Source organism: Vicugna pacos, chromosome 5, assembly GCF_048564905.1.
Source record: "Vicugna pacos chromosome 5, VicPac4, whole genome shotgun sequence".
In the NCBI taxonomy this organism is placed as follows: Eukaryota; Metazoa; Chordata; class Mammalia; order Artiodactyla; family Camelidae; genus Vicugna; species Vicugna pacos.
In genome coordinates this window covers 55933041-55957327 of record NC_132991.1, presented here as the reverse complement: position 1 = coordinate 55957327, position 24287 = coordinate 55933041, and the positions used below count along the sequence as shown (strand labels likewise).

Sequence of the window (24287 nt, the reverse complement as noted above, 5' to 3'; positions counted from 1 at the left end):
GCAGCCAGCCGTATCCATCCCTTGATCCATTTCTACCCAAACTCTTTGAAAAACTACGCTTACATAAGAATAGAGCACCCCAAAAAAGGTTATCATTATCCAGTAAGAACCCTTAATCATTTTTGTTTTACAATGTAATATTTGATTCACACAAAAATATATGAGGCATGTTAATAAAATGAGCACTCATACACATACCCAATATAAATAACTAGAACATAACCCACATCACTTAAGCCACTCACGTGCTTTCTCCTTTCATCCCTCTGTCTTCCTTCCAGAGGTAATCACTATCCTGGATTTTAAGTTCACCATTCCCTTGCTTGCTGTCAATAGTTTTACTCTAGTGTCTATGTCCCTAAACAGTATGTTCTTGAGTTTGCTTTTCCTGTTTATTTTTAAATGAGATCACGTATATTCTTGTGATTTACTTTCTACTCAGCGCTCTTTTTAAGATTCATCCATGCAGTTGCCTCGGGTAGCCGAGGTTAATTTTTACTGTTGAGTAATATTCATCATATAACAAACCCACAATTTATTTATCCATTCTTCTGTCAATGGTTATTTGGATTATTTTTGGGTTTTTGTTTGTTTTTACTATTATCAAAAAAAAAAGTTGTAATGTACTGCGCTACACGGTAGCAAGTAGATCTGTCAGCTCTGTAAGATAAACCATACTGTTTTCCAAAGTCTTTATAACAATTTACACTGCCACCAGCAATGCGTAAAAATTCTCATTAATTCACATCTTGAATGGGTACTGGCACACTTTATCTGAATGTAAAATGGTATTTCTTTATAGTTACAGCTTAAGGTATTTGCCTTGTTTCCTCAGATCATGAACAATTATTTAATTTAATCAAAAACTTTCCCTGCACTTAAGTAAGAGGGCAATGTTTTTAGTCTATTCATGTGTTAAGTTATACTTCTATACTTTTAATGTTGACCCACCCCAGGATAAATCCAAGTTGGTCTATTTCAAAATCTTTTTTTAATAAACTGCTAAGATGTAGTTTGCTTATATTTGGGTAGTAACTTTACATCTATGTCTTTGTGTAAGACGGGCACGCATTCTCCTTGCTTGTATTATCCTTGATCAGTCTGGGTATCAACTACACTAGCTACACAGACTAAGCTGGAAATATATTCTGTTTTTCTATTCATTCAAAGAGTTTAATATTCTGATGTCTCGTTCCTGACTGTTTGGTAGATATTGCCTGTAAAAACCATCTAGGTTTTATGATTCTTTGTGTAAAGATTTTTAACTGCCAGTTCAAAATTTGAAATGGTTTATATGGTTAAATGGATTGTTCAGGTTTTCTGTTTCCTCATATGACAGCTGTATTATGTTTTCCTAAAAATATCTTTATTTTATCTAAGTTTTCCTGTGTGTTAGCACAAAGTTGTTCATAATATTCTAATTCCTCTTTTATCTGTAGTCATGTCCCTTTTCAATGATTAATTCTGTAGAGGTTTTTTGTTTTTCCTTCAATTTTTTCTTAGTCAATCTTTCATTTAAATTAAATAGTATTTAGGGGAGGGTATATTATAGCTCAGTGGCAGAACACAACCTCAGCGTGCACAAGGTCTCGGGTTCAATACCCAGTACCTCTACTGGAAAAAAAAAGAAATTTACAAAAAAAGTTAAATTAAATAGCATTTAAGGTTATCCATCTACCTTTACATTAAGCTTCTGGGATATCCTACACATTTTGATATGCAATATTTTTATTATGAGTCACTTCTAAATAAATTTCTAATATGACCTCCTTCTTGATTCATAAGTTATTTAAAATCACAATTCCTAATTCTCAATTTATCTTTGTTACTGATTTCTAAAAATTGCACTATAAGCAAAGAGCGTATTTTCTATGATTCCAATTTTCAGAAATTTGTTCAGACCTCCTTTATGACCTAAATGTGGTCAACTTTCATATTCTTTTTTGGACACCAAATTCTGTATAGGTCTCCTAAATCGAGCTTGTCAATTATGTTGAGTCTTCTAAGTCTTTACTGATGTTCTCATCTTTAAAAAAACAAAATAACAAATCTTTTATTTCTTTAAACGTTTCATATACATTTATATTTTGTTGATAATTCAACTTCTCAAGCTTTTGCAGGACTAAGATTTGTTTGCCGTTTCTTCTAATGGCTTGCTTCCACATATGATTAAGCACTTTTTTCAGAACTGAATTCCTATCTGATTGGCCTTAACCTATGTGACCCACATTAGACTGTTCAGTGAAGCCTTGCATTTACTCTCGCTGGAGTCAGAGGGCATCTTTGTTCTGGGAACACTCTAGTCTCATGGAAGAGTCTGGTCCTAATGCAGGGGGTTCAGGTCAGACCCCTGGCTTGCAGCAGGCCTAGGCGAGTCCTAATCCCTGTGCTGGTGTCTGCAAGTACTGCTCACCCTCTGCCCGGGCTCCATCCCACCCAGCAACCCTGGCTCACACATTTGCTTACAACTCACAAGTCAGGTTTAGCCGCTGGTTTTTTTTGATTGATTGCTTATTTGAGGGAGAGGGTAGGGGGGACTGGGGTTTGGTTTTCTTTTTCCCCACTGTCTTGAGAGTCCAGCAATGTTTAAGAAATACAAATGTCATAATTTGTTCAGCAGCATTTTTGTGGCAAGGTCACATGGAATATCCAGCCTGACAAGAGAAGTCCATTACTCAAGTCTGACTCCTCAAAAAACCCCATTTCCTCAAATGTATTTTTCTATATTTTCCTTTTGATTTAACACCAAAAAAATTTTTTACAGAAAGTGAAAATCACTTAGATGAAAAGAAAAAACGGTAAGTAGAAAGAAAAGACAATGGAGCAAGAAGTACCCCTTACCCGCAGATATGCTATCAGCTCCTCACACTGCATCTGTCCCCCCCGTGAAATGGTCATGTTCTTGGAGTGACCCGGGGACCTGTTATGGAGAAACAGTGCTCGTCGAATTGCTCCTTTTTGCTTGAGTTTATCCAAAAGAAGCTCCACCTGGAAGTCTATATAAACCAAAGGATTTATAACCAACAGAATCTTTACAGACACCCATCTGTCCTAAATATCTAGAGTTTTCATGTAAACAGAGATACATATTTATTCCTTAAGACATAATTTGCTTCTAATTCATTAAAAAATGTCTAGACATTGTTAGTGAGACCACAAGATATTAATACTGAATAAATAGTTAATAATTAAATAATTAACCCAGCTCTCCCCCAAATTAATGTCATCTATTAATTCAGACAATATGTAACTATGGTAACAGAACAACTATCAGAGGGGAAATTTTTTCCTTTAATTTAAGCCGAGAAGAGGAAGTTCAGAAATGAAACACATGAATTAAGACTTCCACCACTAGTGCAGGCAGCAGGACTCGTGCTGATAGCGAGTAAGAAATGTCTACTAACAGGCACCCATTCCCCACACCATGCTGGTGACCATGATGAACGAACAGTCTGCATCACTTGCAACTCCTACTTCTAATGAAGCTGCAGATCAAACTGTCAGATAAATGTGTCCTTCACTAAGCAAGTGACCAAACATAGCTGACTGGATCACGAATCATCTTAAAATGAACGTGCAGCCAATAGCGTGAAGCACAATTGCTAGATTACAGCCTTCTAAGATTCAGTTCTTTAAACAGTTTCCTCAAAGGAGGTAAGAGTGCAGACCTTTAAAACCACAAATCTCCTTCCAAGTTTTCTCTAAATGTTGAACTTCGTGCCAAATTTGGGTGAAAACCCAGGGTTATTCTGCTTCCAGTTCTGCTCCACCCACCCTTTGAGAAAAAGCAAGCTCCTGCTTCAGGCCTCTGGGAACTGCCGTTTCCTCTTTGCAGAACCCTCCTCCAGACATCCCTTAGCTCCTTCACCTCCCAGCGAGGCCTTGCCTCGCCACCCTGTGGGAACGCTCATTCACGAACACCCCCCACCAGACTAAGTCCTCTATCCCCGCTTTGTTGTTACTCCTTAGCACCGAACACACCGACAGATCTCGACAACAGTCACTTAACCCTCCTAGCCTGCTCTCAGGACCACAGAGAACTTTTCCTGGAAGGGAAGAGTCAGGTTAGAGTTTGCGGCGTGGGTTCAATTTAGCGGTCAAACTTTTTCTCCTTCTATTTCTAAACCACCTCTACTCCCAAGACTGCTGAGGCTTCTCCACGACATAAAATACAAACTTCTCAGTAGGTCACTGACTTATAAACAATGATACTCATTTCCCTGAGAATTCATTTGTCTCACACTGGTAACTGCTTAACTTTCTGAAGGCCATATTTACCACTTAGTGGGCTATTTCGTTCACAATGTCAGTAAAGAAATGTGTTGTTTCTGAATTGGCTTAAGAGGGGCCAAAGAAATTACATTGCAATTTTAATGTCTTTAACCATAAACATTCAAATAAAAAAATAATAACAACTAATTGAGTAGCTATTCAAGTATCCTAAAACGTGTTTTAAGACTGTGTGTGCAGCATCATTAAAATAATATAATTTTTCCATAGAACACTTACTAAGTTTCGTGGGAAGTGCTCCTTTGCCATCTGCCTTTAAGCAGAACCTGACATTAAAACTGTAGAAAAACAAAACATATATGCAAGATCTATAATCCAGTATAGACATTTTTAAATATCACCCAAATCTCACTTTCTAATACAGTGTTTACATTGTAAAACCTTTTATCTCCCTTTATGTCTTAACATTAGTCTTAAAACATGAAACTATACAGAATAATCTAATTCATCCCGTAGTAATTTAGGCACGTTTCCTTTAATGGTACCTTAATGAGTAAAAAGAAAGAAAGAGAATTTCCTAACCTCTTCTCGATTTTACAGAATCTGTTGATAAATCTAAATGAGGGAAATGACAGTCCAGTTAAAATAACCATCTCATTTATTAAAAAGCCCCACAGAACTTTAATTAGCAAGCTCCTTGAAAACAGTGTATTTTTCAATTTATTAATAGTTCATGACATCATTTTAATAGATTGTGTCTAGCATCTTAAAAAACTAAATTAAATATGTAAAATTGACTTAAGTATCAAGCATAAGATTTCACGAAACTTTTGTTTTAATTACATACATGTATTTATTGGATTGTGATGCAAAATGTATTTCATACCATACACCATAATCAAAAACATGTGAAAGCTACTGCTCTATTTAGTGTATTTGAAGCCTTCATACTGTTACCATAATCATAAGCATATTATCAGCAACTTCACCAGGATACACTGGGTGAGTGAAAGGAAGAAAGGCAGTAAAGTTGAGAGTGAAAAATCTTAAACACAACTTCATTGCCAATCAATGAAAACGAAGACCAAATATAACTGAATTTTTAATGCAATCCAATGAAAGAAATAAAAATTTGATTATACCCATGTTTATTTAATACATATTTTATTGTAAATAAAATTCTGAAAAATAATTTTAATAATGATAATAAATAATTCAAAAACAAATTCAGGAAAAACACCTTTTAATTAGCTGTTGTGAAGTAAAATTTTCCCATCTTACAATCATCCCACCCTTCTTCTCTAAGTTCTCTCTGATTTTTCTGCGTGAGCAAGGAACACGGACAGTGTTCCCCAAAGTGGGGCGTGCATGGTGAGTTTCATAGTATGTGGGTGGGTCAAGACTTTTCATTACTAATTTTGCATTGATTTTGAGATGTATGAGAAACATACTGGTTTCTCCATTTTATATGTTTTAAGTAAATCATGAATCAATTCAAAGAAAAAAATCTTAAGAAAATTATAAATAAGGCAGAAAGAACATATAGCAAAATCGAGCAATACAGAAAAAAGTAACCCACAAACAATGGAGACTTGAAAAAGAATTCAGACATTAAACTTAAAAGAAATTGTATTTTTCTTCAGAAACAAGGAACAAATAGAAGACCAATATACTAAAGCAAAATAATTTTTTATACAGCTAGTCAAGATATTAAATCTGAAAAAGATCATAGTTTTTAAAAATTAAAATGTTCACAGGACTGCTTGGAATTAAATATGAGTTCTGAAATTTTATTAGCTTTTCTTTTTGAATATATTCACTGAGCATGCATATTTTAAAAGTTAGTTTCATACCAGTTTATAGTATATTTCTCGAGCCTTCTACATTATCTTCTTCAGAACAGTATTTCTATAATTCAATCTATGATATGAAAATAGAGTATATCCATAGAAACTGCTTTAGCAATATTTCAGCTCCCACATCTTCATTTTCAATTGTCTTTATAATGATTAGACCAACAATCAAAATAATAACTATTATTAAACAAATACCCTTACCAGGAAACTTTGAGATCTGTCCCAGGCAGTGGGCAGGTTTTATTGTCTTGATTTAAAATGCTAGGGTACACTTCAAGGCCAGCGTTTACAGTGATAACTGGTCTGGCCCTGGTTAAAAAAAAAGAAAGAAAAGAAAATGAAAATGAAAAAAGTTATTTAAAATGTTAGATTAATCTAAGCATTTTAGGTTCACATTCACTGTACATACAATGCAACGTTTGCCAAAGCAGTATTTATAATAGCAAAAAGAATAAAAACAACATAACACAGAAGGACCAAACATCCCAGTTTGCACAAGACTGTCCTGACTTTAACAGTGAAAGCCCCACGTCCTGGCAAATCCCTCAGTTCCAGGCAAAGCAGGACAACTGGCCACAACCATATCAGAATGCAGCCCATTGAAGCAGGATGGTTAAACAAGTCAGGGGATCGCTACCTAATGCAACACGACACAGTGGGGGAAATGAGTGCTGTACAGTCATCTGCGCTAATGTGGTATGACCTCTAAGATGGAGCCAAGATAGAATTTTAGTCTAAGAGGGAAAAAAACACCATGTACAAAGGATGCGATACACACACACATGACTTTTTAGTGAATAGAATTTTTCTGGACAGACATACTAATAAACTAGTAACGAGCGGGAGGGGAAGTATTTTTTTATTATATGCCCTTCCTTCCACGACACGGAACCAGTGTTAGTTTTCCTGCCATGTGTAAACACAGCCCACAGAAGTGTCAACATCCTAGACTACCCTAGATGCCAGATGATACCGTACGGCATGAGGAAGTGATGACAGACAGAGACTTACTGAGAATATGTACAACGCTGGGAAATACAGAAGTAGATTTATATCTACTGCTCTAATAAAAATATTCATTTTGGGAGCCATCACATACTGCCCTTGTGGTCACAAAACGCTGTGGCACAAACACCAAGCTAATTTCTTGTCTCTTAGAGGAAAACGTAAACTATCACTTTAAACTTGTATAATCTAAAACACAGGAAAACCTCTTTGAACACAATTTAAAGAAGAAAGAGGGAAAATTCTGAATGCTTTTCCAAAAAAAAAATCTATAGCTTTCTCTACGTTGGGATCTCTTAGTATCACTACTACTTGCCTGCAGCAAATCTTGAATCGAAAGAATGTATTTTATCGTTACTTCACAAAAATTAAACTGAAATTCAAACACTGGTACTTAACTATAAAACTTTCATATAATTCAGAATATTCCTCTATTACTGGATATGAAAGCATGCTTACCTGTATAATACAGCTCTATCCACACCAAAAGCTCCTACAATTAAATCTTAAAAGAGAGTAGAAAAAAATGTTAATAATAATAATAGTGTTATTTAAAATTTACATACCATCCTATAAAACTTTCAATGAATATAATAAAGATTTAGGCATATCCTCAAAACTATTTATTCTTCATAGTTATAAGTTATAAGACATAGTCTAAAAGGCATATCCTCAAAACTATTTATTCTTCATAGTTATAAGTTATAAGACAATGTCTAAAAGGCTAAAATGTATATGAAAACTCTAAATACACTTTCATCAAACTAATCATAAAACTTAATTTTTCATCTATCCTGGTAGACAAGAATCTTTTTAATGGATTCTTAGTAAAAATCAGCAACAATAAGGAAGTGTATGCTACCCAAACACACATACCCCAAAGGAAAAAGCTTTACAGATGCCTGTAGATTTCACAATTTCATTGTAAAATGTTCTTTTTTTTACTTTATTTATTTTGTTTCAAAAAAAAGCCAAACCAAAAAAGCACATTACATATACAGTTCACCCTTGAGCAACATGGGTTTGAACTGCACAGGTCTACTTGTAAGTGGACTTTTTTCACTGAATATGTACTATAGAACTATACAATCTGAGGTTGGCCAAATCCACGGAACCGTGGACACAGAGGCGCAACTGTAAAGCTAGTTATATGTGGCCTTTTGACTGCAGACAGTCGGCACCCCAGCGTTCACATTAAGGGTCAACTGTACTTAGGACATTTAGAATGTCAGCAGATGCACCCAAATCAACAAGGACAGAATGCATTTGTTTTTATATGTAGCTGGTATCACTGGTTGACAATTTGGTAAAAATGAAATCAGAACTCTATCCCCTAGTATACCCAAGCTAAATTTGACAAAGCCCTTTCTAAGCAGAAAAGTCCATGGGAAACCATAAAGACAGGCAGAATGGACTACATGAAAGTTAAGAATTTCTTTATGCTCAAAAAGAAAATGTGACAAAACAGAAATATATATGAGTTGAGGAGTTAATATCTTCAATATTCGAGATACATTTTTTTAAAAAAATAAATGAATGAATGAATGAAGGAAAAGAAAAACATTCCAATAGAAATGGAAAAAAGATATAAAAAGGAAATTCACAAAAGTAAACATAGATATGCAAGTAAACAAAATGCTTATTATCCTCACTAATAATTCAAAACAGTAAAATTAAAACAAAATAACATTTTCCACCTGTCATATAGTTTAAAGTTATTTTAAAAGAAATGAAGATGACATCCAGTGTGGGTACAAATGTGGGAAAATGAGTGATCATTTTGTGAGTGCTTAAAAAGTTGCAGAACCTTCTTTTGTAGGGAATGGGATTATAATTTGACAATGTGTAACAAGAGCCTTAAAAAAAAAGTACATATCTTTGACATAGCAATTCTGGAATTTTGTTCTAAAGAAATAATCAGAGGTATGCATCTGAATTATATACAAGGATACATATGCCATAAAATAAGGTTAAAGAAGATATGACACAGATATTTGATAGAATGGAAAACGTCAAGCTTCAGAAGAATCATATAACATGAGGAAATATTCCTGATGCTTTAAGTGAATAAAATATGCCATTAACAGTGCATAAAGTATAACTCTACGTTGTTTAAAAACGTGTGTGAATGCATTGAAAAAAAGAAAGCATATTGAAAGGTATGCTTTGCTGTATTTTCTAAAAGTTCTATAACAAATATATTGCATTTATAACAAAAATTCTTAAAATAACACTAACATAGATGAGAATCAACTTCATGTCCTATTTCTAAAAGCACTTCAACATACTTGTATATTGAGCTCATTAACTATTTCAACAACAAAGGTAATTAAATTTCTGCATTATGTTTTCTTTAAACAATATATTCATTACAATCCTAGAGCCATTAAAATATTCCAAAGTATAAAAGAGCCAGAAAAAGGCCTCACTTCCTGTACTGGCACAAACCAGCGGGCAACTTTGGGCAAATTACCTTTCTCATCCAGAAAATGGTATAATAATGAGCTGAGCTAGCTTATACTCCTCACCAGCCTTACTAGAAGAATTAAGTGACCATAGTATATTTTTTAAAAAGTCACAATGATTAGTGAAGTCCATAAAAATTCTAGATCAATAAAAACAAAAAAAGGTTTTAAAAACTGAGACTGAGCTTCTGTTTACAGCTTCTACAACATTTCCCCCTGACATTTCATTACCGATTTCAAGACAACAAAAGAAGAAACTAAAAGTAAGTGTTTTGTACGGGACACTTCCAGGAAAGAGCTGTCTGTGCTTTGTTTCCCCTTGAGTGATGAGAGCAGTGCCTTGAACAACAGCAGGGGCTTGAATAATACTTGAAATGTTGAATTGAAATGATTTAATAACATCAGTCAAGAGAACAGTAACTAATGCTACTTGCTCTTAGGATTGAAAAATCTAAGAAGCTCTCCATATTTCTAGGGAAGCACCTGGATATCCGTTCCTGTCTATGTCCGTGGCTCCTTTCATGGAATAGCCGAAGCTCGGTGGCATGCTCCGGGCAGCCCACTTTCCTTCAAGGATCTGAGACGGGACCGCATTCAAGCCTGTGGGTCTTCCATTGAAAATATAAACAATTCCTTTTTTATCTTCACCCCCATATGGAGCAGCAATTGCAATATCTGTGGGTGAGAGCGAGGAGATGGGGAGAAGTGAGAAGTTGGGGAGGGGGAGGAGGAGGAAGAACAGAGGAAGGAGGGTGAAAGGAGGGCCAGGATGGAGAGAAGGAAATCTTAGAACTTCTCATTTACGTGAAGATCTTAATATCACAGAAACCACGCATCATGATAAATATCGACTCAAAGTTCAGTAGGGTACCCTTAACTCAAAAGCAACAACCTAATTCAAGGAGATTCAAGCAAAACTGTGGAAAAGACACTAATTTGGAGCCCGATAACCTTGAACAAATGATAATCCTCTGGACCTCAACTGCCTCGTTAAAAATCAAGGGGAGGGGACATGTCAAAAGATTTATTTAAGGTTGTTTCTCACTCTCAAAATTCTAATTTAGTGGGATATGGTTTCCAGTTTTATGGGAGAAGTCAGTCTGGCTCAGAAACTTGAAAGCTCTGACTTCATCTCTATCTTGCTCAATTTACATTGAAATGAAGTAAACAAACAAGAGTTTGAAATTCTTAAAAACAAAAACAAAATACCAAATGGTCACTGTGACCTCTCCTAACTAAAATATATCACAAACACTATCAATGTTAATATCATGTCACCTTCCTTCTTAAAATCTTTCAATTATTTCCCAAAATATTTACGTGCGACCTGGTTTGCCCAATCATCACCCCACTACCCTACCCAAATTCCATACTTGCTCACTCTTTCTACCAATCTTGGCCTTTTTTTCTGTTTCTTAAACTCACTGAGCTAGTCCCCACCTCTGGATGCTGTTCCCTCTGCCTCAACAGCCCTTGCTCTAGAGCTTTTCAAGCTCTGCTCCTTCTGTTTGTCCAAATCACAGATCAAGCGTCTTCTTGTCGGAGAAGTCTTCCAGGCCATGCTATGAAGCAATGCACTCTCCCTCTTTGTCTAGGCACCCCCTCTCACATTATCTTGCCTTTTTTTTGTTTGTTTCAACCCACAGCCTTTATCACTATCTGAATTTCCCTTTTATGTGTTTTTCTCTATGGCTCCTCCACAAAACATGAATTTCATGAGAGCAAGGATGTGTCCATGTTGCTCATGACGGCCACTGTGTACCAGACATTCACAGTGCCTCAGTTTCCTTGTATCCCCAAACTGTTTTCAACCCCCTCCATGCCACAGCCCCTGAGACAGCAAAGACACCTTGGTCCCTCATCTTTTCTTTGAGACCAATATGCTCATAAATATCTCAAACATTGTGATGACTACATTCTAGTGTTTACTTGTTCACATTAAACTTGCCCCTACTGATGCTAAATTCCTATGGACAGGATCTAAGCTATGCTCTCGTTTTTAGCACTTACAACAGTGCTTCGCCTGCAGTAAGCACCATCCAGGAATCTGTTATCCTTAAATAAAAAAGCAGTATCTAAATTACATAAGAATCCTTCTTTATGCTTTAAGTTTCAAAAGATAAAATAACTTCTAAACTGACATGCGGATTAAGAAACTTTTATTAAAATATAATTTTTCAAGAGAAAGATGGCCCTACTGTTGAGAGATGGTTTTTAAAAATTATCTTTACTCTTTCTAAACCTTCCATTATTTATACATTCTAATCATCTTTTCTCTTGGCTGGTATCTGTCTAGTCTGGAAAGTCCTACTTTTTCATGCAATCAATTCCTTCCTTTGATCATTTTAGTTTCCCTTTTCTGTGTTTTATCCCCCTCTGCCTTTCTGGATAAGCACTGATGAAAACTGCATGTAACTGTGAAATGTAACTTTACTGTTTTGCTTTCAGTATCCCCCTTGATGATACCTAGGGTTTTCCTAGGGGGTGTAAGTGGAAAGGGAGGAATATAGGAGCAACGGCATAACAAAGGGTCAATGTCGTTAGGTCTGAACAAGGAAATGATCCAGGTTATAACTAATACTTTTTTACATATGTAAACTACAGATATATATAAACTATAAATATATATACATATATATAGCTACATAAATACAGCACAGATCATTTTCTCCTAAAGACATTATCATTCACAATCTACTACTTGGGACAATAAGACCCCAGGAGAAACTTTGGGAAAACAAAATCACCCTCTGTGGTTATCTATCTCTAAAAGTAAAATCTCTGTAAAATCACTGTAAAACTTCAATATTCTAAAAGTAAAATCTCTTTGTAAAATCGTTGTAAAACATCAATATTTTTTAGCTGTCATTACTTACAATTGTGTTCACGACAATACATTTTAATAAAAATACAGAAAGCAGGATGAGACTCTGTCTGAATCATGACACTAAAGAAACAATCTTCAAAAGGCTGGAATATCCTCAAGCCAAGGTGACAGCAAATATGTCCAGGCTCCCCCACAGAGCCTGGAGACAGGCTCAGCTACAGCAAAGAATTTGTTAACGTTATCCAAGGCAGAACCTCAGATTGGCCCTGTGTTTTCTGGGTAGCTTTTGTTTTCAGTGAGTAATGACTCGGTTTGTTCTATAATATTCTTTTCAAGTTCTATATCAAACTTCTCATTAGAGTTGCATTTGATTTATGTTAAGTTCTCTTGGTAGTAAAAATCTTTCACAGCATTTTAGGAAGCAAAATGTCCCCTTGAGTAGTTTTTTTACTAACAACACAAACTTCCAAGGTCAGAAATGACATTTTCAGTACATGACATAAAACCACCCACGAGGCAGGAGTGGAGGCTTGAGGCCATTTTCCTTTTATTTTTTTACCGCTTGGGAGATTTGAGAGTTATTTGTATTTTTGAAGTTTTCTTCTTAATTTATAACTTTATTTACATTTTAAGAGGCAAATCCCTATGTACTGTTGATTACACAAACAAACCAACAGTGCAACCCTCTGTTCTGTGATTTCTAGAAAAATTTTTAACAGTATTCTTTAAAAAAGAAAAAAAATCATAGTAATTTGTAATCTACATTTCATTCTATAGTAGAAATCAATTCTGGTTTTTAAAGATATTGATAGCTACTAATGAAATTATTAAATTTTTTATTTAATAATTTATATTAGTTTTATACTATTATAAAACAATGAGCATATCTTTTTACTTGTCCCCATGAAGGGAGATAAAGCCTCCCTCAGGATATTCTGGACAACCACAACAAGGTTGTGACTTTAAAAATATTAATGGCAAATTATACCTTTGAGGGAGGCACTAGGGTCAGCATTGCCTTGACAACATGCCTGGGAGCGTTTTTGACACTTGTACCCAAATGGACAGCAGAGGGCAGTGCTGCTAAGCAGGACAGAGACAGAAAATCACCAGCTCATACTGGGCTCCCTGGGAATACAGGCTCCTTTCAAAAATTAACCACTCTGACATTCTAATTGGAAGCTGCATGAATAATAACTCATGAGAATTAATTTTTGAAAATGTTGCTCTAATTTTTAAGGAAAAAGAGCAGCCTATCGTTTAACCTGTCACTCAAAATCCTTCTTTCTAGGAAGAAGGTTTGCACATGTAAACTTCTACAGGATTTCTCCCGGTGGACACAGAAAATCAGGGACCCACAGTTGCTAAACTCTGATCTTACCATTGAAGCCGTCCTGGTCCAGATCTCCCAAAGGAGCTATGGCACTGCCGAACCTTGCAAAAACCTCAAACCCATTCAGCTTGGTCGTCTGGAAGTCTCCCGAAGCTCTTTGCAGAGACACTGAGACCTGCCCCACCTCCTGGAGTTTGCCGTCAGAACCACGATCCATGAAGAGAGGTGCGCCAATAAACACATCTGCATAACTAGAAGAACAGAATCTTCTTCACCAAAAGCGAGATCAAATCCATGTGACTATTAACAATCACTCTTTCTTTTTGAAACTCAAATTTTCCTCTTTCTACATCTCTCCCAGTCACATCTGAAATGATCATTTCTAGTTCAAACCTTCCTTCAGTTCTTTTAAGAAACTATAAGTAATTCATAAAATTACTTTATTTCTTCATATGATAAAAGCTATTGAAAGAAATTATGAACAACATAAAGATTTTCTAGTATTTGTGATAAAGTTGTTTCAAAGTAGTTCCTTAAATAGAAAGACTAGCAGGAAGGGGACAGAGAAACAGAAAAAAAAAATGTTTAGTTTTAGTACAGCGTTCATAAACACAAGAGGAAAACTGTTTCTGGAAACATTTTTTCAAACTTACTCATCCCCATTAATGTCAGTGGCAGCGACAGAAAATCCAAAATATGCAGCCATCTGGATAATAAGATGAAAATGAAATGTTTACATTTCATCCAACTAGTTTAAACAATTAATATTTGTTACATATTTATCAAATAGAAAGGGCTAATTTTTTTTCCTCTGCATATAGTGCTTCAACGTAAACTTCTTCTTTTGTTTATTCTACCAAAACATTAACAATCAGGTAATGAAGCTTGGATACTTCCCTAGATTTATCAGCAAAACACAGCCCATGTATATCAATTCAATGTCTTCAACACATGCCATTTAAGGCCATATACAATCAGGGCTCCTTCTGAGCCCCACCTACTATCTTCCTTCCTCTCTACCACCCAAACATGCCAGACAGACATACTATCAGAAAGACACATGGTCACAACAGACATTTCCATTGAACCCAACAAGTTTTTAATGTCTAGGCAGTAAAGATAATAAATAACAATTATTAATAGGTCATAAATAGCTCTCCCTATGTGAAACGACTACAATTCTAAAGAAATTACTGTTTAGAAAGATAAAGAATGGAGTTCATTTTTGTTTCATGTCTCAATCAATTACATGCCAGTGGTTTTGCCTTTGAATTACACACAGTACAAATGCGTTTGGGTTTATCATGGGCTTGTTTTGCAGAGGGGAAGGAATGTCCTCTCCCCCACCACAGAAGACTGCTGGCCATCAAAGACAAAGCAGTCTGGCTGGAAGTAACTGCGTAAAAGCAAAGTTCTAAAGAGATCCCAACATACAAAACAAAACTAGGAAAGGTGACAGAGTAAAGATGAACTAAAGTGGGGGAGGGTATAGCTCAATGGAAGGGTATGTGCTTAGCATGCACAAGGACCTGGGTTCAATCCCCAGTATCTCCGCTAGAAATAAAGAAAGAAAGAAAATTAATCACCTCCCCTCCAAAAATAAACAAGCAAAAAAAGAAAAAGAAAAATTAAAAAAAAATAAGATGTACTAAGGTGAAGGATGAGTCAATAAATTAAAAAAAAAGTAAAATTAGCAAAGCTTCCAAAATTTGATTAGCTGAGCTATCAGGAGGGAATGATATGGGAGACTGCTACATTAATCTATTTCGGGTTGATACAGTGTAACTGAGAAAATTAAAGGCTTAGTCTGTGTTCAATCACAAGATCAGACCATATGTAATAAAGTGCACTGTATTTGGGGTACCACGTTTTGTCCTGGGCACTTTTACTGAAATGTTTTCCTTTGACTCTCACCACAACTCCATGAGGAAGCTATAGTATCCCTGTTTTTATATGCGAGCCACCCGACTGACAGGGGTAAAGAAGTTGTCCAATGCAATAAGACTGAGTATGGAGAGCCCAGGTCCATCCAAATGCAAACCCTGGGCTTCCCCCACAGCAAAGCTGAAGATGCACAGAGAAAGCATCATGGACTGTGTACGACATGATCCAGAGACACACGTGGGCATCTGACAAGAGAAGCTGTCAGAAGTGAAGAAGTCACAGCAGCACAAAGGGGTAGCCACCCCTGCCACAACCCTAACAGCCTGTCAACTGCAGGCCACCCCACACTGCGTGTCAACCCCGACTGCCACACGAATGGGAAGAGGTTCCTGGGAACCTCAAGTCAGTTCCCCATCCTATCAATCCTCTTGCAAAGCCCAAAGGTCTCAGCTGAACAAGAAGTCAGCTTGAATCCCAGATCTGCAAACCAGGAGATGTTTTTTCTCCATCCACTGATTAATTTTTCCTTTATCATCAGAGGCATACCTCAGAGATACTGCGGGTTCAGTTCCAGGCCTCCACAACAAATCGAACAGCCCAATAAAGCGAGTTACAGAAATTTTTTGGTTTCCCAGTACATATAAAAGTTACCTTTATACCATATTATAGTCTATTAAGTGTGCACTAGCATTGTATCTTTAAAAAAGTACATATCTTAATGTAAAAATACTTTATTGCTAAAAAATACTAACCATCATCTGACAACTCAAGGTTGCCACAAACCTTCAATTTGTAAAAAACGTAGAATCTGTGAAATGCAATAAAATGAAATGCAATAAAACAAGATATGCCTGTACTAACTTATCATTTAATTATTTGAGACATACAATACAGCATATTATAAAATGCCTGTAATTGTAGAGAATGTACAATTCTAGTACTTAAAAGTACTAATTTTTAACTGAAGAATATTTTATTTCGTGTAGTACAAATGAAGTTTACTTATTATATCTATAATAAACACATCTGTGCCATGCTGTGTTTTGCATCTAATAAAATTAAAACCCATAAGTCATTCTTCTAAAGAAAAGCTAATGTTATCAGCAAGGAAAAAAAATTTTTTTTTTATTTTGTATGTGTGCAATTTGATTTTATATTCCCTTAAAAAAAAATCCAAGCTATTATGGCAATTACAAGTCTTTACTTACACAAATCACTTTGGTTAAAACAAAGATGAAATATTTAAAGCCTATTTTATATCTATGTCAAATATTAAACCAAAAGTTGTTACATATTGAATATTAAACCATGAGAACATTACCAAGAAAAGTTTTAAAGACATTAGAAAGTGCCAGTGTTAAAAAAACACTGGGGGGAGAAAAAAAACACTTTATAAGCATACCTGTTCACCAGTAAAATTATGTAAAGAGGACATGTTTTTCCCGTCATAAATATACACCTGTGAAGGAAAAACAGCATATGAAATAGAGAAAAATATAAAATAACCCAGAGAATTTTTTAGAAAACACCTTTAAACTTTCCTACCATCCCCAAAGTCCTCGCTGCTCTCGGAACTCCTGAAACAAAGTCTGAAAAGAAAAAACTGAATTACTTATTTTTAAGACCAGTATTGGAAACTGCAGGAACGAGTGACTATGTGGGAAAGCTTTGTTTTGTTATTTCAATAGACAATAAGTAAGAGATTCTAAAAACTTGATAGTCTATGATAAGTGACCCTAGCATTTTTTAACCACAAAAACAAATCTTTACAAAATATAGATTGTTGAGGACCTAAAATAAATGCATGTGTGCCCTCAAGGAATCTGCAGTCTTGTTAAAGAGAACAGACAAGAGAAAAGGGCTTAAGAATGAAGACAAGCTGCATGTACAGTAAAGAAAGATAATACAGAGCAAAGTGAAAGAGGGTAGAGGCGGCAGTGGCACAGAGATGTGACCAAAGTCAGGTAAAGTCCAGGATCCCCAGAGTGAGCTCTCAGGAAAGATGGAAAGACAGACAAAGGATGGGTAATGGCCTTACAGACAGAGTCCAGAAGGCTACAAATTTTGTGCCTGAAGAACGAAGAAACTACTAAACTGTATCTCTCCAAGAGAACTCAAGCTGCTGAAAAGCAAGAAGGAAGGAGCTGAAGAAATAACCCTAAGTGTCGCGGGCTGGAAGGGAATAGACAGGAGGCCACTGCAGCCCCAGCCGCCTTGACTACTGGAGAAACTTTACTACAGACCAAGGTCAATTTCAAAAAAAAAAATCTTGAGTTGGTGAAATTTTCAATGCCACTTATTTCAAAAGCTTAGTCTAAGTTTTTTTAAAAAAAGGACTAAATATAGTTCAAGGGTATCATACCATCTACGCCATCACCGTTGAAATCTCCGACGGCCACTGAGTAACCTAAAGGGGAGCCAAAGGTAAAACCCCGTCAGGGCAGGACTGGTTATCTTCTGCATCCGTGCTGCCTGAGCTTTCCCAGAAAGTATCGTCAACTAGTTCCTTTAATTATATAATATTTTGTCCCCTAAGGATAATAGAGTCATATCTGTATGATAATGGAGTTAAATACCCAAATAGTATATGTCTCAGTCAGAAAAACAAGAATGTTTTATCGGCTTTACAAAGGAGTCAGTTAAAAACAGGGTAAACTTGCAATGCATCATAAAGGAGCAACAAATAACGATTTTTTCAATTAGCAAAATACCATTCCTGTCACGTATACTTGGTTTAATGAATAAGAGAAATTTAAAGAGAGAGAACTGAAGTTAGTAAACCCCAAAGACCAAAACCATAGTTTAAGACAGTGAATAAGAAAAAGTTCAAGAGTCAGACTGCCTGGGTTCAAATCTCAGAACAGCAAGTTATAAGTAAGGGACTTTAGGCAAATTATTGGCCTCTCTGGGCCTCACTTTATCTATAAAATGGGAGTAATAACAGTACACTTTCATAGACTTACTTGGAGGAGTAAATGAGTTAGTACAGATAAAGTACTCAGAACAATGCCCACAATGCCGGAAGCATACCTCAAAACTTTATTATTATTATCACTGTGTAAATAATCATGCTTTTAAATTTTTGTTAAAACACAACATAACCCAAGTACTCAACAACAATCTGAAATTGTATATTCCTCATATTTTAAGAAAATGTTCATCTATTTCACATAAAAGATTTTCCTATTTAAGGCACCTTATGCAAATACAGGACAAATCTACCACAACTCCAGAAAATGAATCTGTATTTTGATTTTACCTACCCAAATAACTGTCATCAAAAATAGCTTGTGCAGTCCGAGTTGCTAACTGGTTATTATACTTGATGCTGTAAACTTTAGGGTCATATTTAGATACAATTTCTGCTACTTGATCCGAAATGAGCTGACCTGGAAGAAATATATAAAATAAATGATAATTTGAAATGAGTTGACCTAAAAAGATATATAAAATAAATGATAATTTTCTAATGGGAATTTTATGATGCAGACAATAGCACCTGCATCAAAGAAAACAGATTAGGTACAGATTTTCTAATTACCAGCCTCAAATAACTCTTCTTCATAATGCTAAATCTGAAATTTGATTATTTTTTAAGTCACGATTATTTCTATTCAAGCTAGCACTCAAAATTAGTCTCTGCTAATAAACAAAAATTTATGAACATTGAATTTGTTTTAAGTCACTTAAAAAAAATCAATGTTAAATAAATGGAATCATAAAATCAAGGGTCGTTTCCCAACCCAATCTATTAGAACTTGAAAAATCTACTGAAACAGTTACTTTCACCTTTATAATCAGGAAAATTGGTTAAACAGGGTTTTTTTTAAACGAGTTATTTGGACACCTTTACAAAGCAGCCTGAACGCATGGGTTAATTTTTCTTCACAATCTTAAGTTATTAAGTACACAGGAAATTCAGACAACTACAGAAAAATCAAATGGCCTCCCTGCCCCTAAAAAGATAGGCTGATTTATCAAATGCCATCTCCATAACATACGGAAAATAATTTCTTCATTTCTGCTTTTTCAGAAGGAAAATCATAACAGCCAAAGGTTTCAATCTTGTTCGAATGTTTCTAGTCACACAAGTTGAGTCTGTTGGGCAGAAAAGACTTTGTCTGTGTCACTACTTTTTCCTCTGTGACTAAACAGGACCCAGTATGTAGGAGGGATTCATTAACTATTTCTTGAATCAAGGAACACAGGAAAATTTATCATTCCTTTGGAATAAAACATCATTACCATTTTCTCTATCCTTACAGAGGTAATTCTGAGACCTATGGAAAAATTCATCCTAACGTCTTACCTATTCAGGGCGAAATCTGCTGATTTTATTCTTATTGAACAAAATAGTCTCTGCCCAGTCACTGAGTTTTAAGGTATATATTATATACCATTTACAGCAGATCTCCAACAAACAGAATATTAAGTACCTATCCTAATTTATCATAAGTACGAATGCATACAGACATTGGGCAATACTCAAGGTATCAAAAGAAGTTGATTAAACATGTTAACAGCTGCTTCTCTTAAGGAGGCAAAGTTAATAAGGAATCCTGACTGAGAAACACAAAAATCTATCTTTGATTCCCACACACGCTTTTCAGACCCTTCCTTCCCTTCCACTGAATGACATAACCTAAAAGTCAAGAAGAAAAATAAATCCACATTTTGTATCTAACTAGAAAGTATTGATATCTATTCTCTCATATGCAGTCAGAGCTGCTGTTTTTGTTTTTATTGTAAAACTGTAAAACAAGTATAATTTTCCTAAGTCATCTCAGTTTTTCAGTGGATGTATAATTCATACAAATCCAGAATTGTCCATTTTAGTTAGTATGTCTGTCATGCTGATCCCCATCTTTGCCTGAGTTTTCTCTTTTCATTTTCTCCTTTGCCATCTCTTTCAACTTTTTACTTATTCCGATTTCTCATTCCTTCCCATTTTCCTTCCATCCTATTCTCCTTCAGTAAATCTCCTTCTTTAGTTTCCCTTTCTCTGAAGCAAAAGCATAGGTTTTCCTACAAAGAAGCAAGTAAAAAAAGCATAGTGCAGAATACAGAGGTAAAATTCAGAATCAGGAAGTACTTGCAAATCAATATAGTCATAGGTTTTCCAGTTCTTACAAATACTGACAATGCTTGAATATCAGAAGGCCAAAAAACAAGAGTTCTGACCTGGTAAACTGGACTTTTTAGCAGAAAATAAACATATAGATACACTGACTAAATAAATAATTGTGTGTATCTAATGATAAAGAAATATAAAGTAAGCAAGTAAACAGATACAGTTACCTACTTTCAATCTGTCAGCAAATAATGATCTGTTATTCATTTGTTCAAATGGTAATTTTATTAGGCCTCCAAGAATGACTAAAAAATGTAGTGTTTAATCTTTACATCAGTCATCAATGCCAGTTTAATATATTCTTTTGAAACCTAAAAAGATTCTCTTTTAAAACCCCAAACAGAAAGAAATCATTCTTGATGTCAGTGATTAACGAGAAAATAATGATTTAACTATTCTAATGAGCAAATTCAAATTACTTTTAAAACCATGAGCTTTTGAAAGGCCACAATTTATCTATTACAGATCAATTTCACACACTTCTTAATGCTTAATTACATCACTTCATTTAAAGTACAGAGATGGAGAAGTATATACCACAAATAATAAAAATTAATTATTTTAAATTACTTTATAATTTACTTTTTAAATATTCAGTTTATTTTCTACAAGGAATATATATATAATAGACATTATATATCATAATATGTTATTTTGTGTATATGATGTTATAGTCTTTTAAAAAAATATTGTATACAGATAATGATTATACATTTAAATTGTATTTTTTCATTTCTTTCTTTAAATAATTTGAAACATCTCATAGGCACATGGTAAGTTGGGTGAGTCTAAAGCACAGTTATTGGGTAATTTTAAGAAGATTAACCTACCTTGCCAATAAAAGCTACCGGGACCACCAAGAAGTACTCTGTCAGCCTAGATTAAATCAAACAACAAAAAGATACATTATTTTAAAACAAGTAGCTTTATAAACTGAAAGCAATGTAATAAACATAAAAGCTACATATACATATGTGTATATATATAACATATATATTAAAGTAAACAAAATCATAAATCTCAAACTCATCTAACTCAGTTTCATAATTTTCACTGTACCTTTTCTAAAACATGATACAATAAAAACCAAAAAGGAAGGTCATAATACACATATTTACTACATGAAAATGTCCAAACATATATACACAGATTCTATGGACCTTGGCTGCTTCACACACTTGGTATGAAGTACTACCAGCAAGTATTATTGGGTTACATTAAGGCAAAAAAAGTCACTCCTTAATTTTGTCTATTACATTTGTGACTACATAGGCAAATTTTCTTTCTAATAATCACTAAAAATGTTTCAGCTAAATGAACATTTTTAGTGTTTTGCAGATCTAAACATACGTGAGGTTAGAGGGTAAATTTTTAAGGGCATATTATATACACAAATTACACTCAATTAGCATTTCTTGTATTCATAACAAATTATAGGTATCTAATTCAAGGTAGTTAGTGTTTAAGCATAATATTTTAAAACTTTCTTCTTGCTGGAGGTAAGAAAAAAATTTTCTCAGTCCAAATGGGCATATAGCCTTTCAAGCTTTCAATAATCCCTTGCACTGGCTCTGTAAAAGACATTTCCTAGGGAGAGGGTATAGTGTGGTGGCAAAGCGCATGCCCACCATGCACAAGGTCATGGGTTCAACCCCTAGTACCACCATCAAAAAAAAAATATATATATATATAGATCTAATTACTCTCCCCAGTAGAATTTAAAAAATGAAAAGAAAAAGACATTTCTAAGTTGTCTGCTTTAAAATGACACCATTTTTCAGAAATGAGCTGAAGAGAGCAAACAGTTAATTTAGTGATGTCCATTCATGGCATGGGACTATTCCTGAGGTCACAGTTGTACAGGGATAGGTACGGAAAACAAGGACACTTTTTGTTTTAATACAAAACCTATTTAAAAATATATCATCCAAGTTTAAACCTAACATTTATAAATATTCTTTAACTCCCTTTGTTTCTGTTTCCTTACATTTCCTTACATTATGTGTAATTATGAATTTCAAATTGAGTGAATTAAAATCAGTTAATTAGTAAGGAGAGTTAACTATAATTAGCAGTTCTTAATCTAGAAAAAATTGTTAATAAAGATAAAACACAAAAAAATGTGAAAATACTTCATTAATTTTTCTGAATCACATGATTTTAGTTTCTGTTGTTTTAATAAATTTAAGATACTTCTGCTTGTATTTTCTAAGGAAGCTCTACTTTTAATTAAGCAATGTATTTTTCAGACTTCTCTAGGAGTAATTAATATTTCCAATTTGATATTTAAGTATTCCTAAATCCCACCAAAAGAAAAAAAAACACATACAAAAGAAAATTATATAAAGAAAAGTACTCAATAAAAATTTCCTTTGAAAACATAAATGAAATTCTGTAGAAAAATTGATAAAAAACTATCAACTCTGGAGAGCAAATTAGCTTAGTTAAAAGTATACAAAGCCCTGCATATGAGATTTCTTACAATAATTAGATTGTTTCAGCTTTACCTGGTGCCTGTAGGCATATAATATTTATAGCAAACATGAGTGTTTTTCAAATTTTAGGTAACTAAATCATAATTTTGTAATAAAGCTCTCATTGATAGCTTTTGTGAAAGTTCAATTTCAAAGATAGAAAGCTTTAATACTCTATAATTATCCAACTAGAAATGTTAATATTAAGTCATAATGGTTATGTATCTTATATTTTAGGAGATTTTCCAATGTCCTTCATCCCATTTTGATGTCTATTTCATATAAATAATGTCTCCTAGGGAGAGAATAGCATTAGGCAAAGGATATCAAAATGCATGGGTCATTTTTATTCACTGTTTTCGTAAAATAGGTAATAATTACAGAGAAGCTGAAGTATTAACCAGTTAATTTTTAATCATGGTTTAGATAATAAGGTAGATCTGAATCTCATTCAGTCTTAAATGAGAACTTACTTTAGTAAAATCAATGCTGAATCCTCCTTGACAAAATCCCTGTCCATCAGCATCAATATTTTCTAAAATAAAAAGATTGGAAATATACACAAACCCAAAAACAAACAAATAACACAAAACAAAACATGAGAAAAATCTGAAATCACTGTAACTGTAAGTTAACGTACTGGTTTCTGAGAGTGTTCATTCACTCAGGCACTTGATGTGTTATCACCACCTTCTACAAAAGTTAGTTTGCGTGTTTACCAGCACCCGTTAATCAGATACAGCAACAGAGAGCAATGAAGGTACTTGGATCAGCCACCAGGGAACAGAAAGACCACCTTAGGTGGTGGATTTCCAACCCACAATGAGATTATAGTTTATATCACAGCCCACACAACCCAGCATACGCACATTATATTTCATTCCATTCTTTTAAAAATTACTGGTTATGACCCACTACTTTGATCTCATAAAACAATTTTGAGTTGTCATCTTCAAGTTAAAAACTCCAATCTGAAATTTCTATTTCTTACAATTATTCCCTGACAGTTGCTAGGTCTCTGCTAAGTTATTACAAATACCAATAAAGAGGTAACTACATTCCTGTTACGTACATTTCCTACA

The 24287-nt window shown here is 34.5% G+C and overlaps 1 protein-coding gene across 2 annotated transcripts in view; it reads right to left on the bottom strand.

The window, feature by feature from the left end:
* The window catches only part of ITGAV (integrin subunit alpha V), an 89749-nt gene that overhangs the window by 16538 nt on the left and 48924 nt on the right, over positions 1-24287 (bottom strand). For both annotated transcript variants that reach the window (XM_072961267.1, XM_006210004.3), the window contains exons 5-17: positions 23679-23740; positions 21562-21607; positions 18864-18989; positions 17963-18007; positions 17146-17189; positions 17003-17059; positions 14370-14422; positions 13765-13967; positions 10040-10231; positions 7551-7596; positions 6288-6395; positions 4510-4568; positions 2842-2996 (exon numbers count right to left, since the gene is read on the bottom strand). In XM_072961267.1, coding sequence (XP_072817368.1) covers positions 2842-2996; positions 4510-4568; positions 6288-6395; positions 7551-7596; positions 10040-10231; positions 13765-13967; positions 14370-14422; positions 17003-17059; positions 17146-17189; positions 17963-18007; positions 18864-18989; positions 21562-21607; positions 23679-23740 — 1196 coding nt within the window. The remainder of the gene's footprint in view (positions 1-2841; positions 2997-4509; positions 4569-6287; positions 6396-7550; positions 7597-10039; positions 10232-13764; positions 13968-14369; positions 14423-17002; positions 17060-17145; positions 17190-17962; positions 18008-18863; positions 18990-21561; positions 21608-23678; positions 23741-24287) is intronic.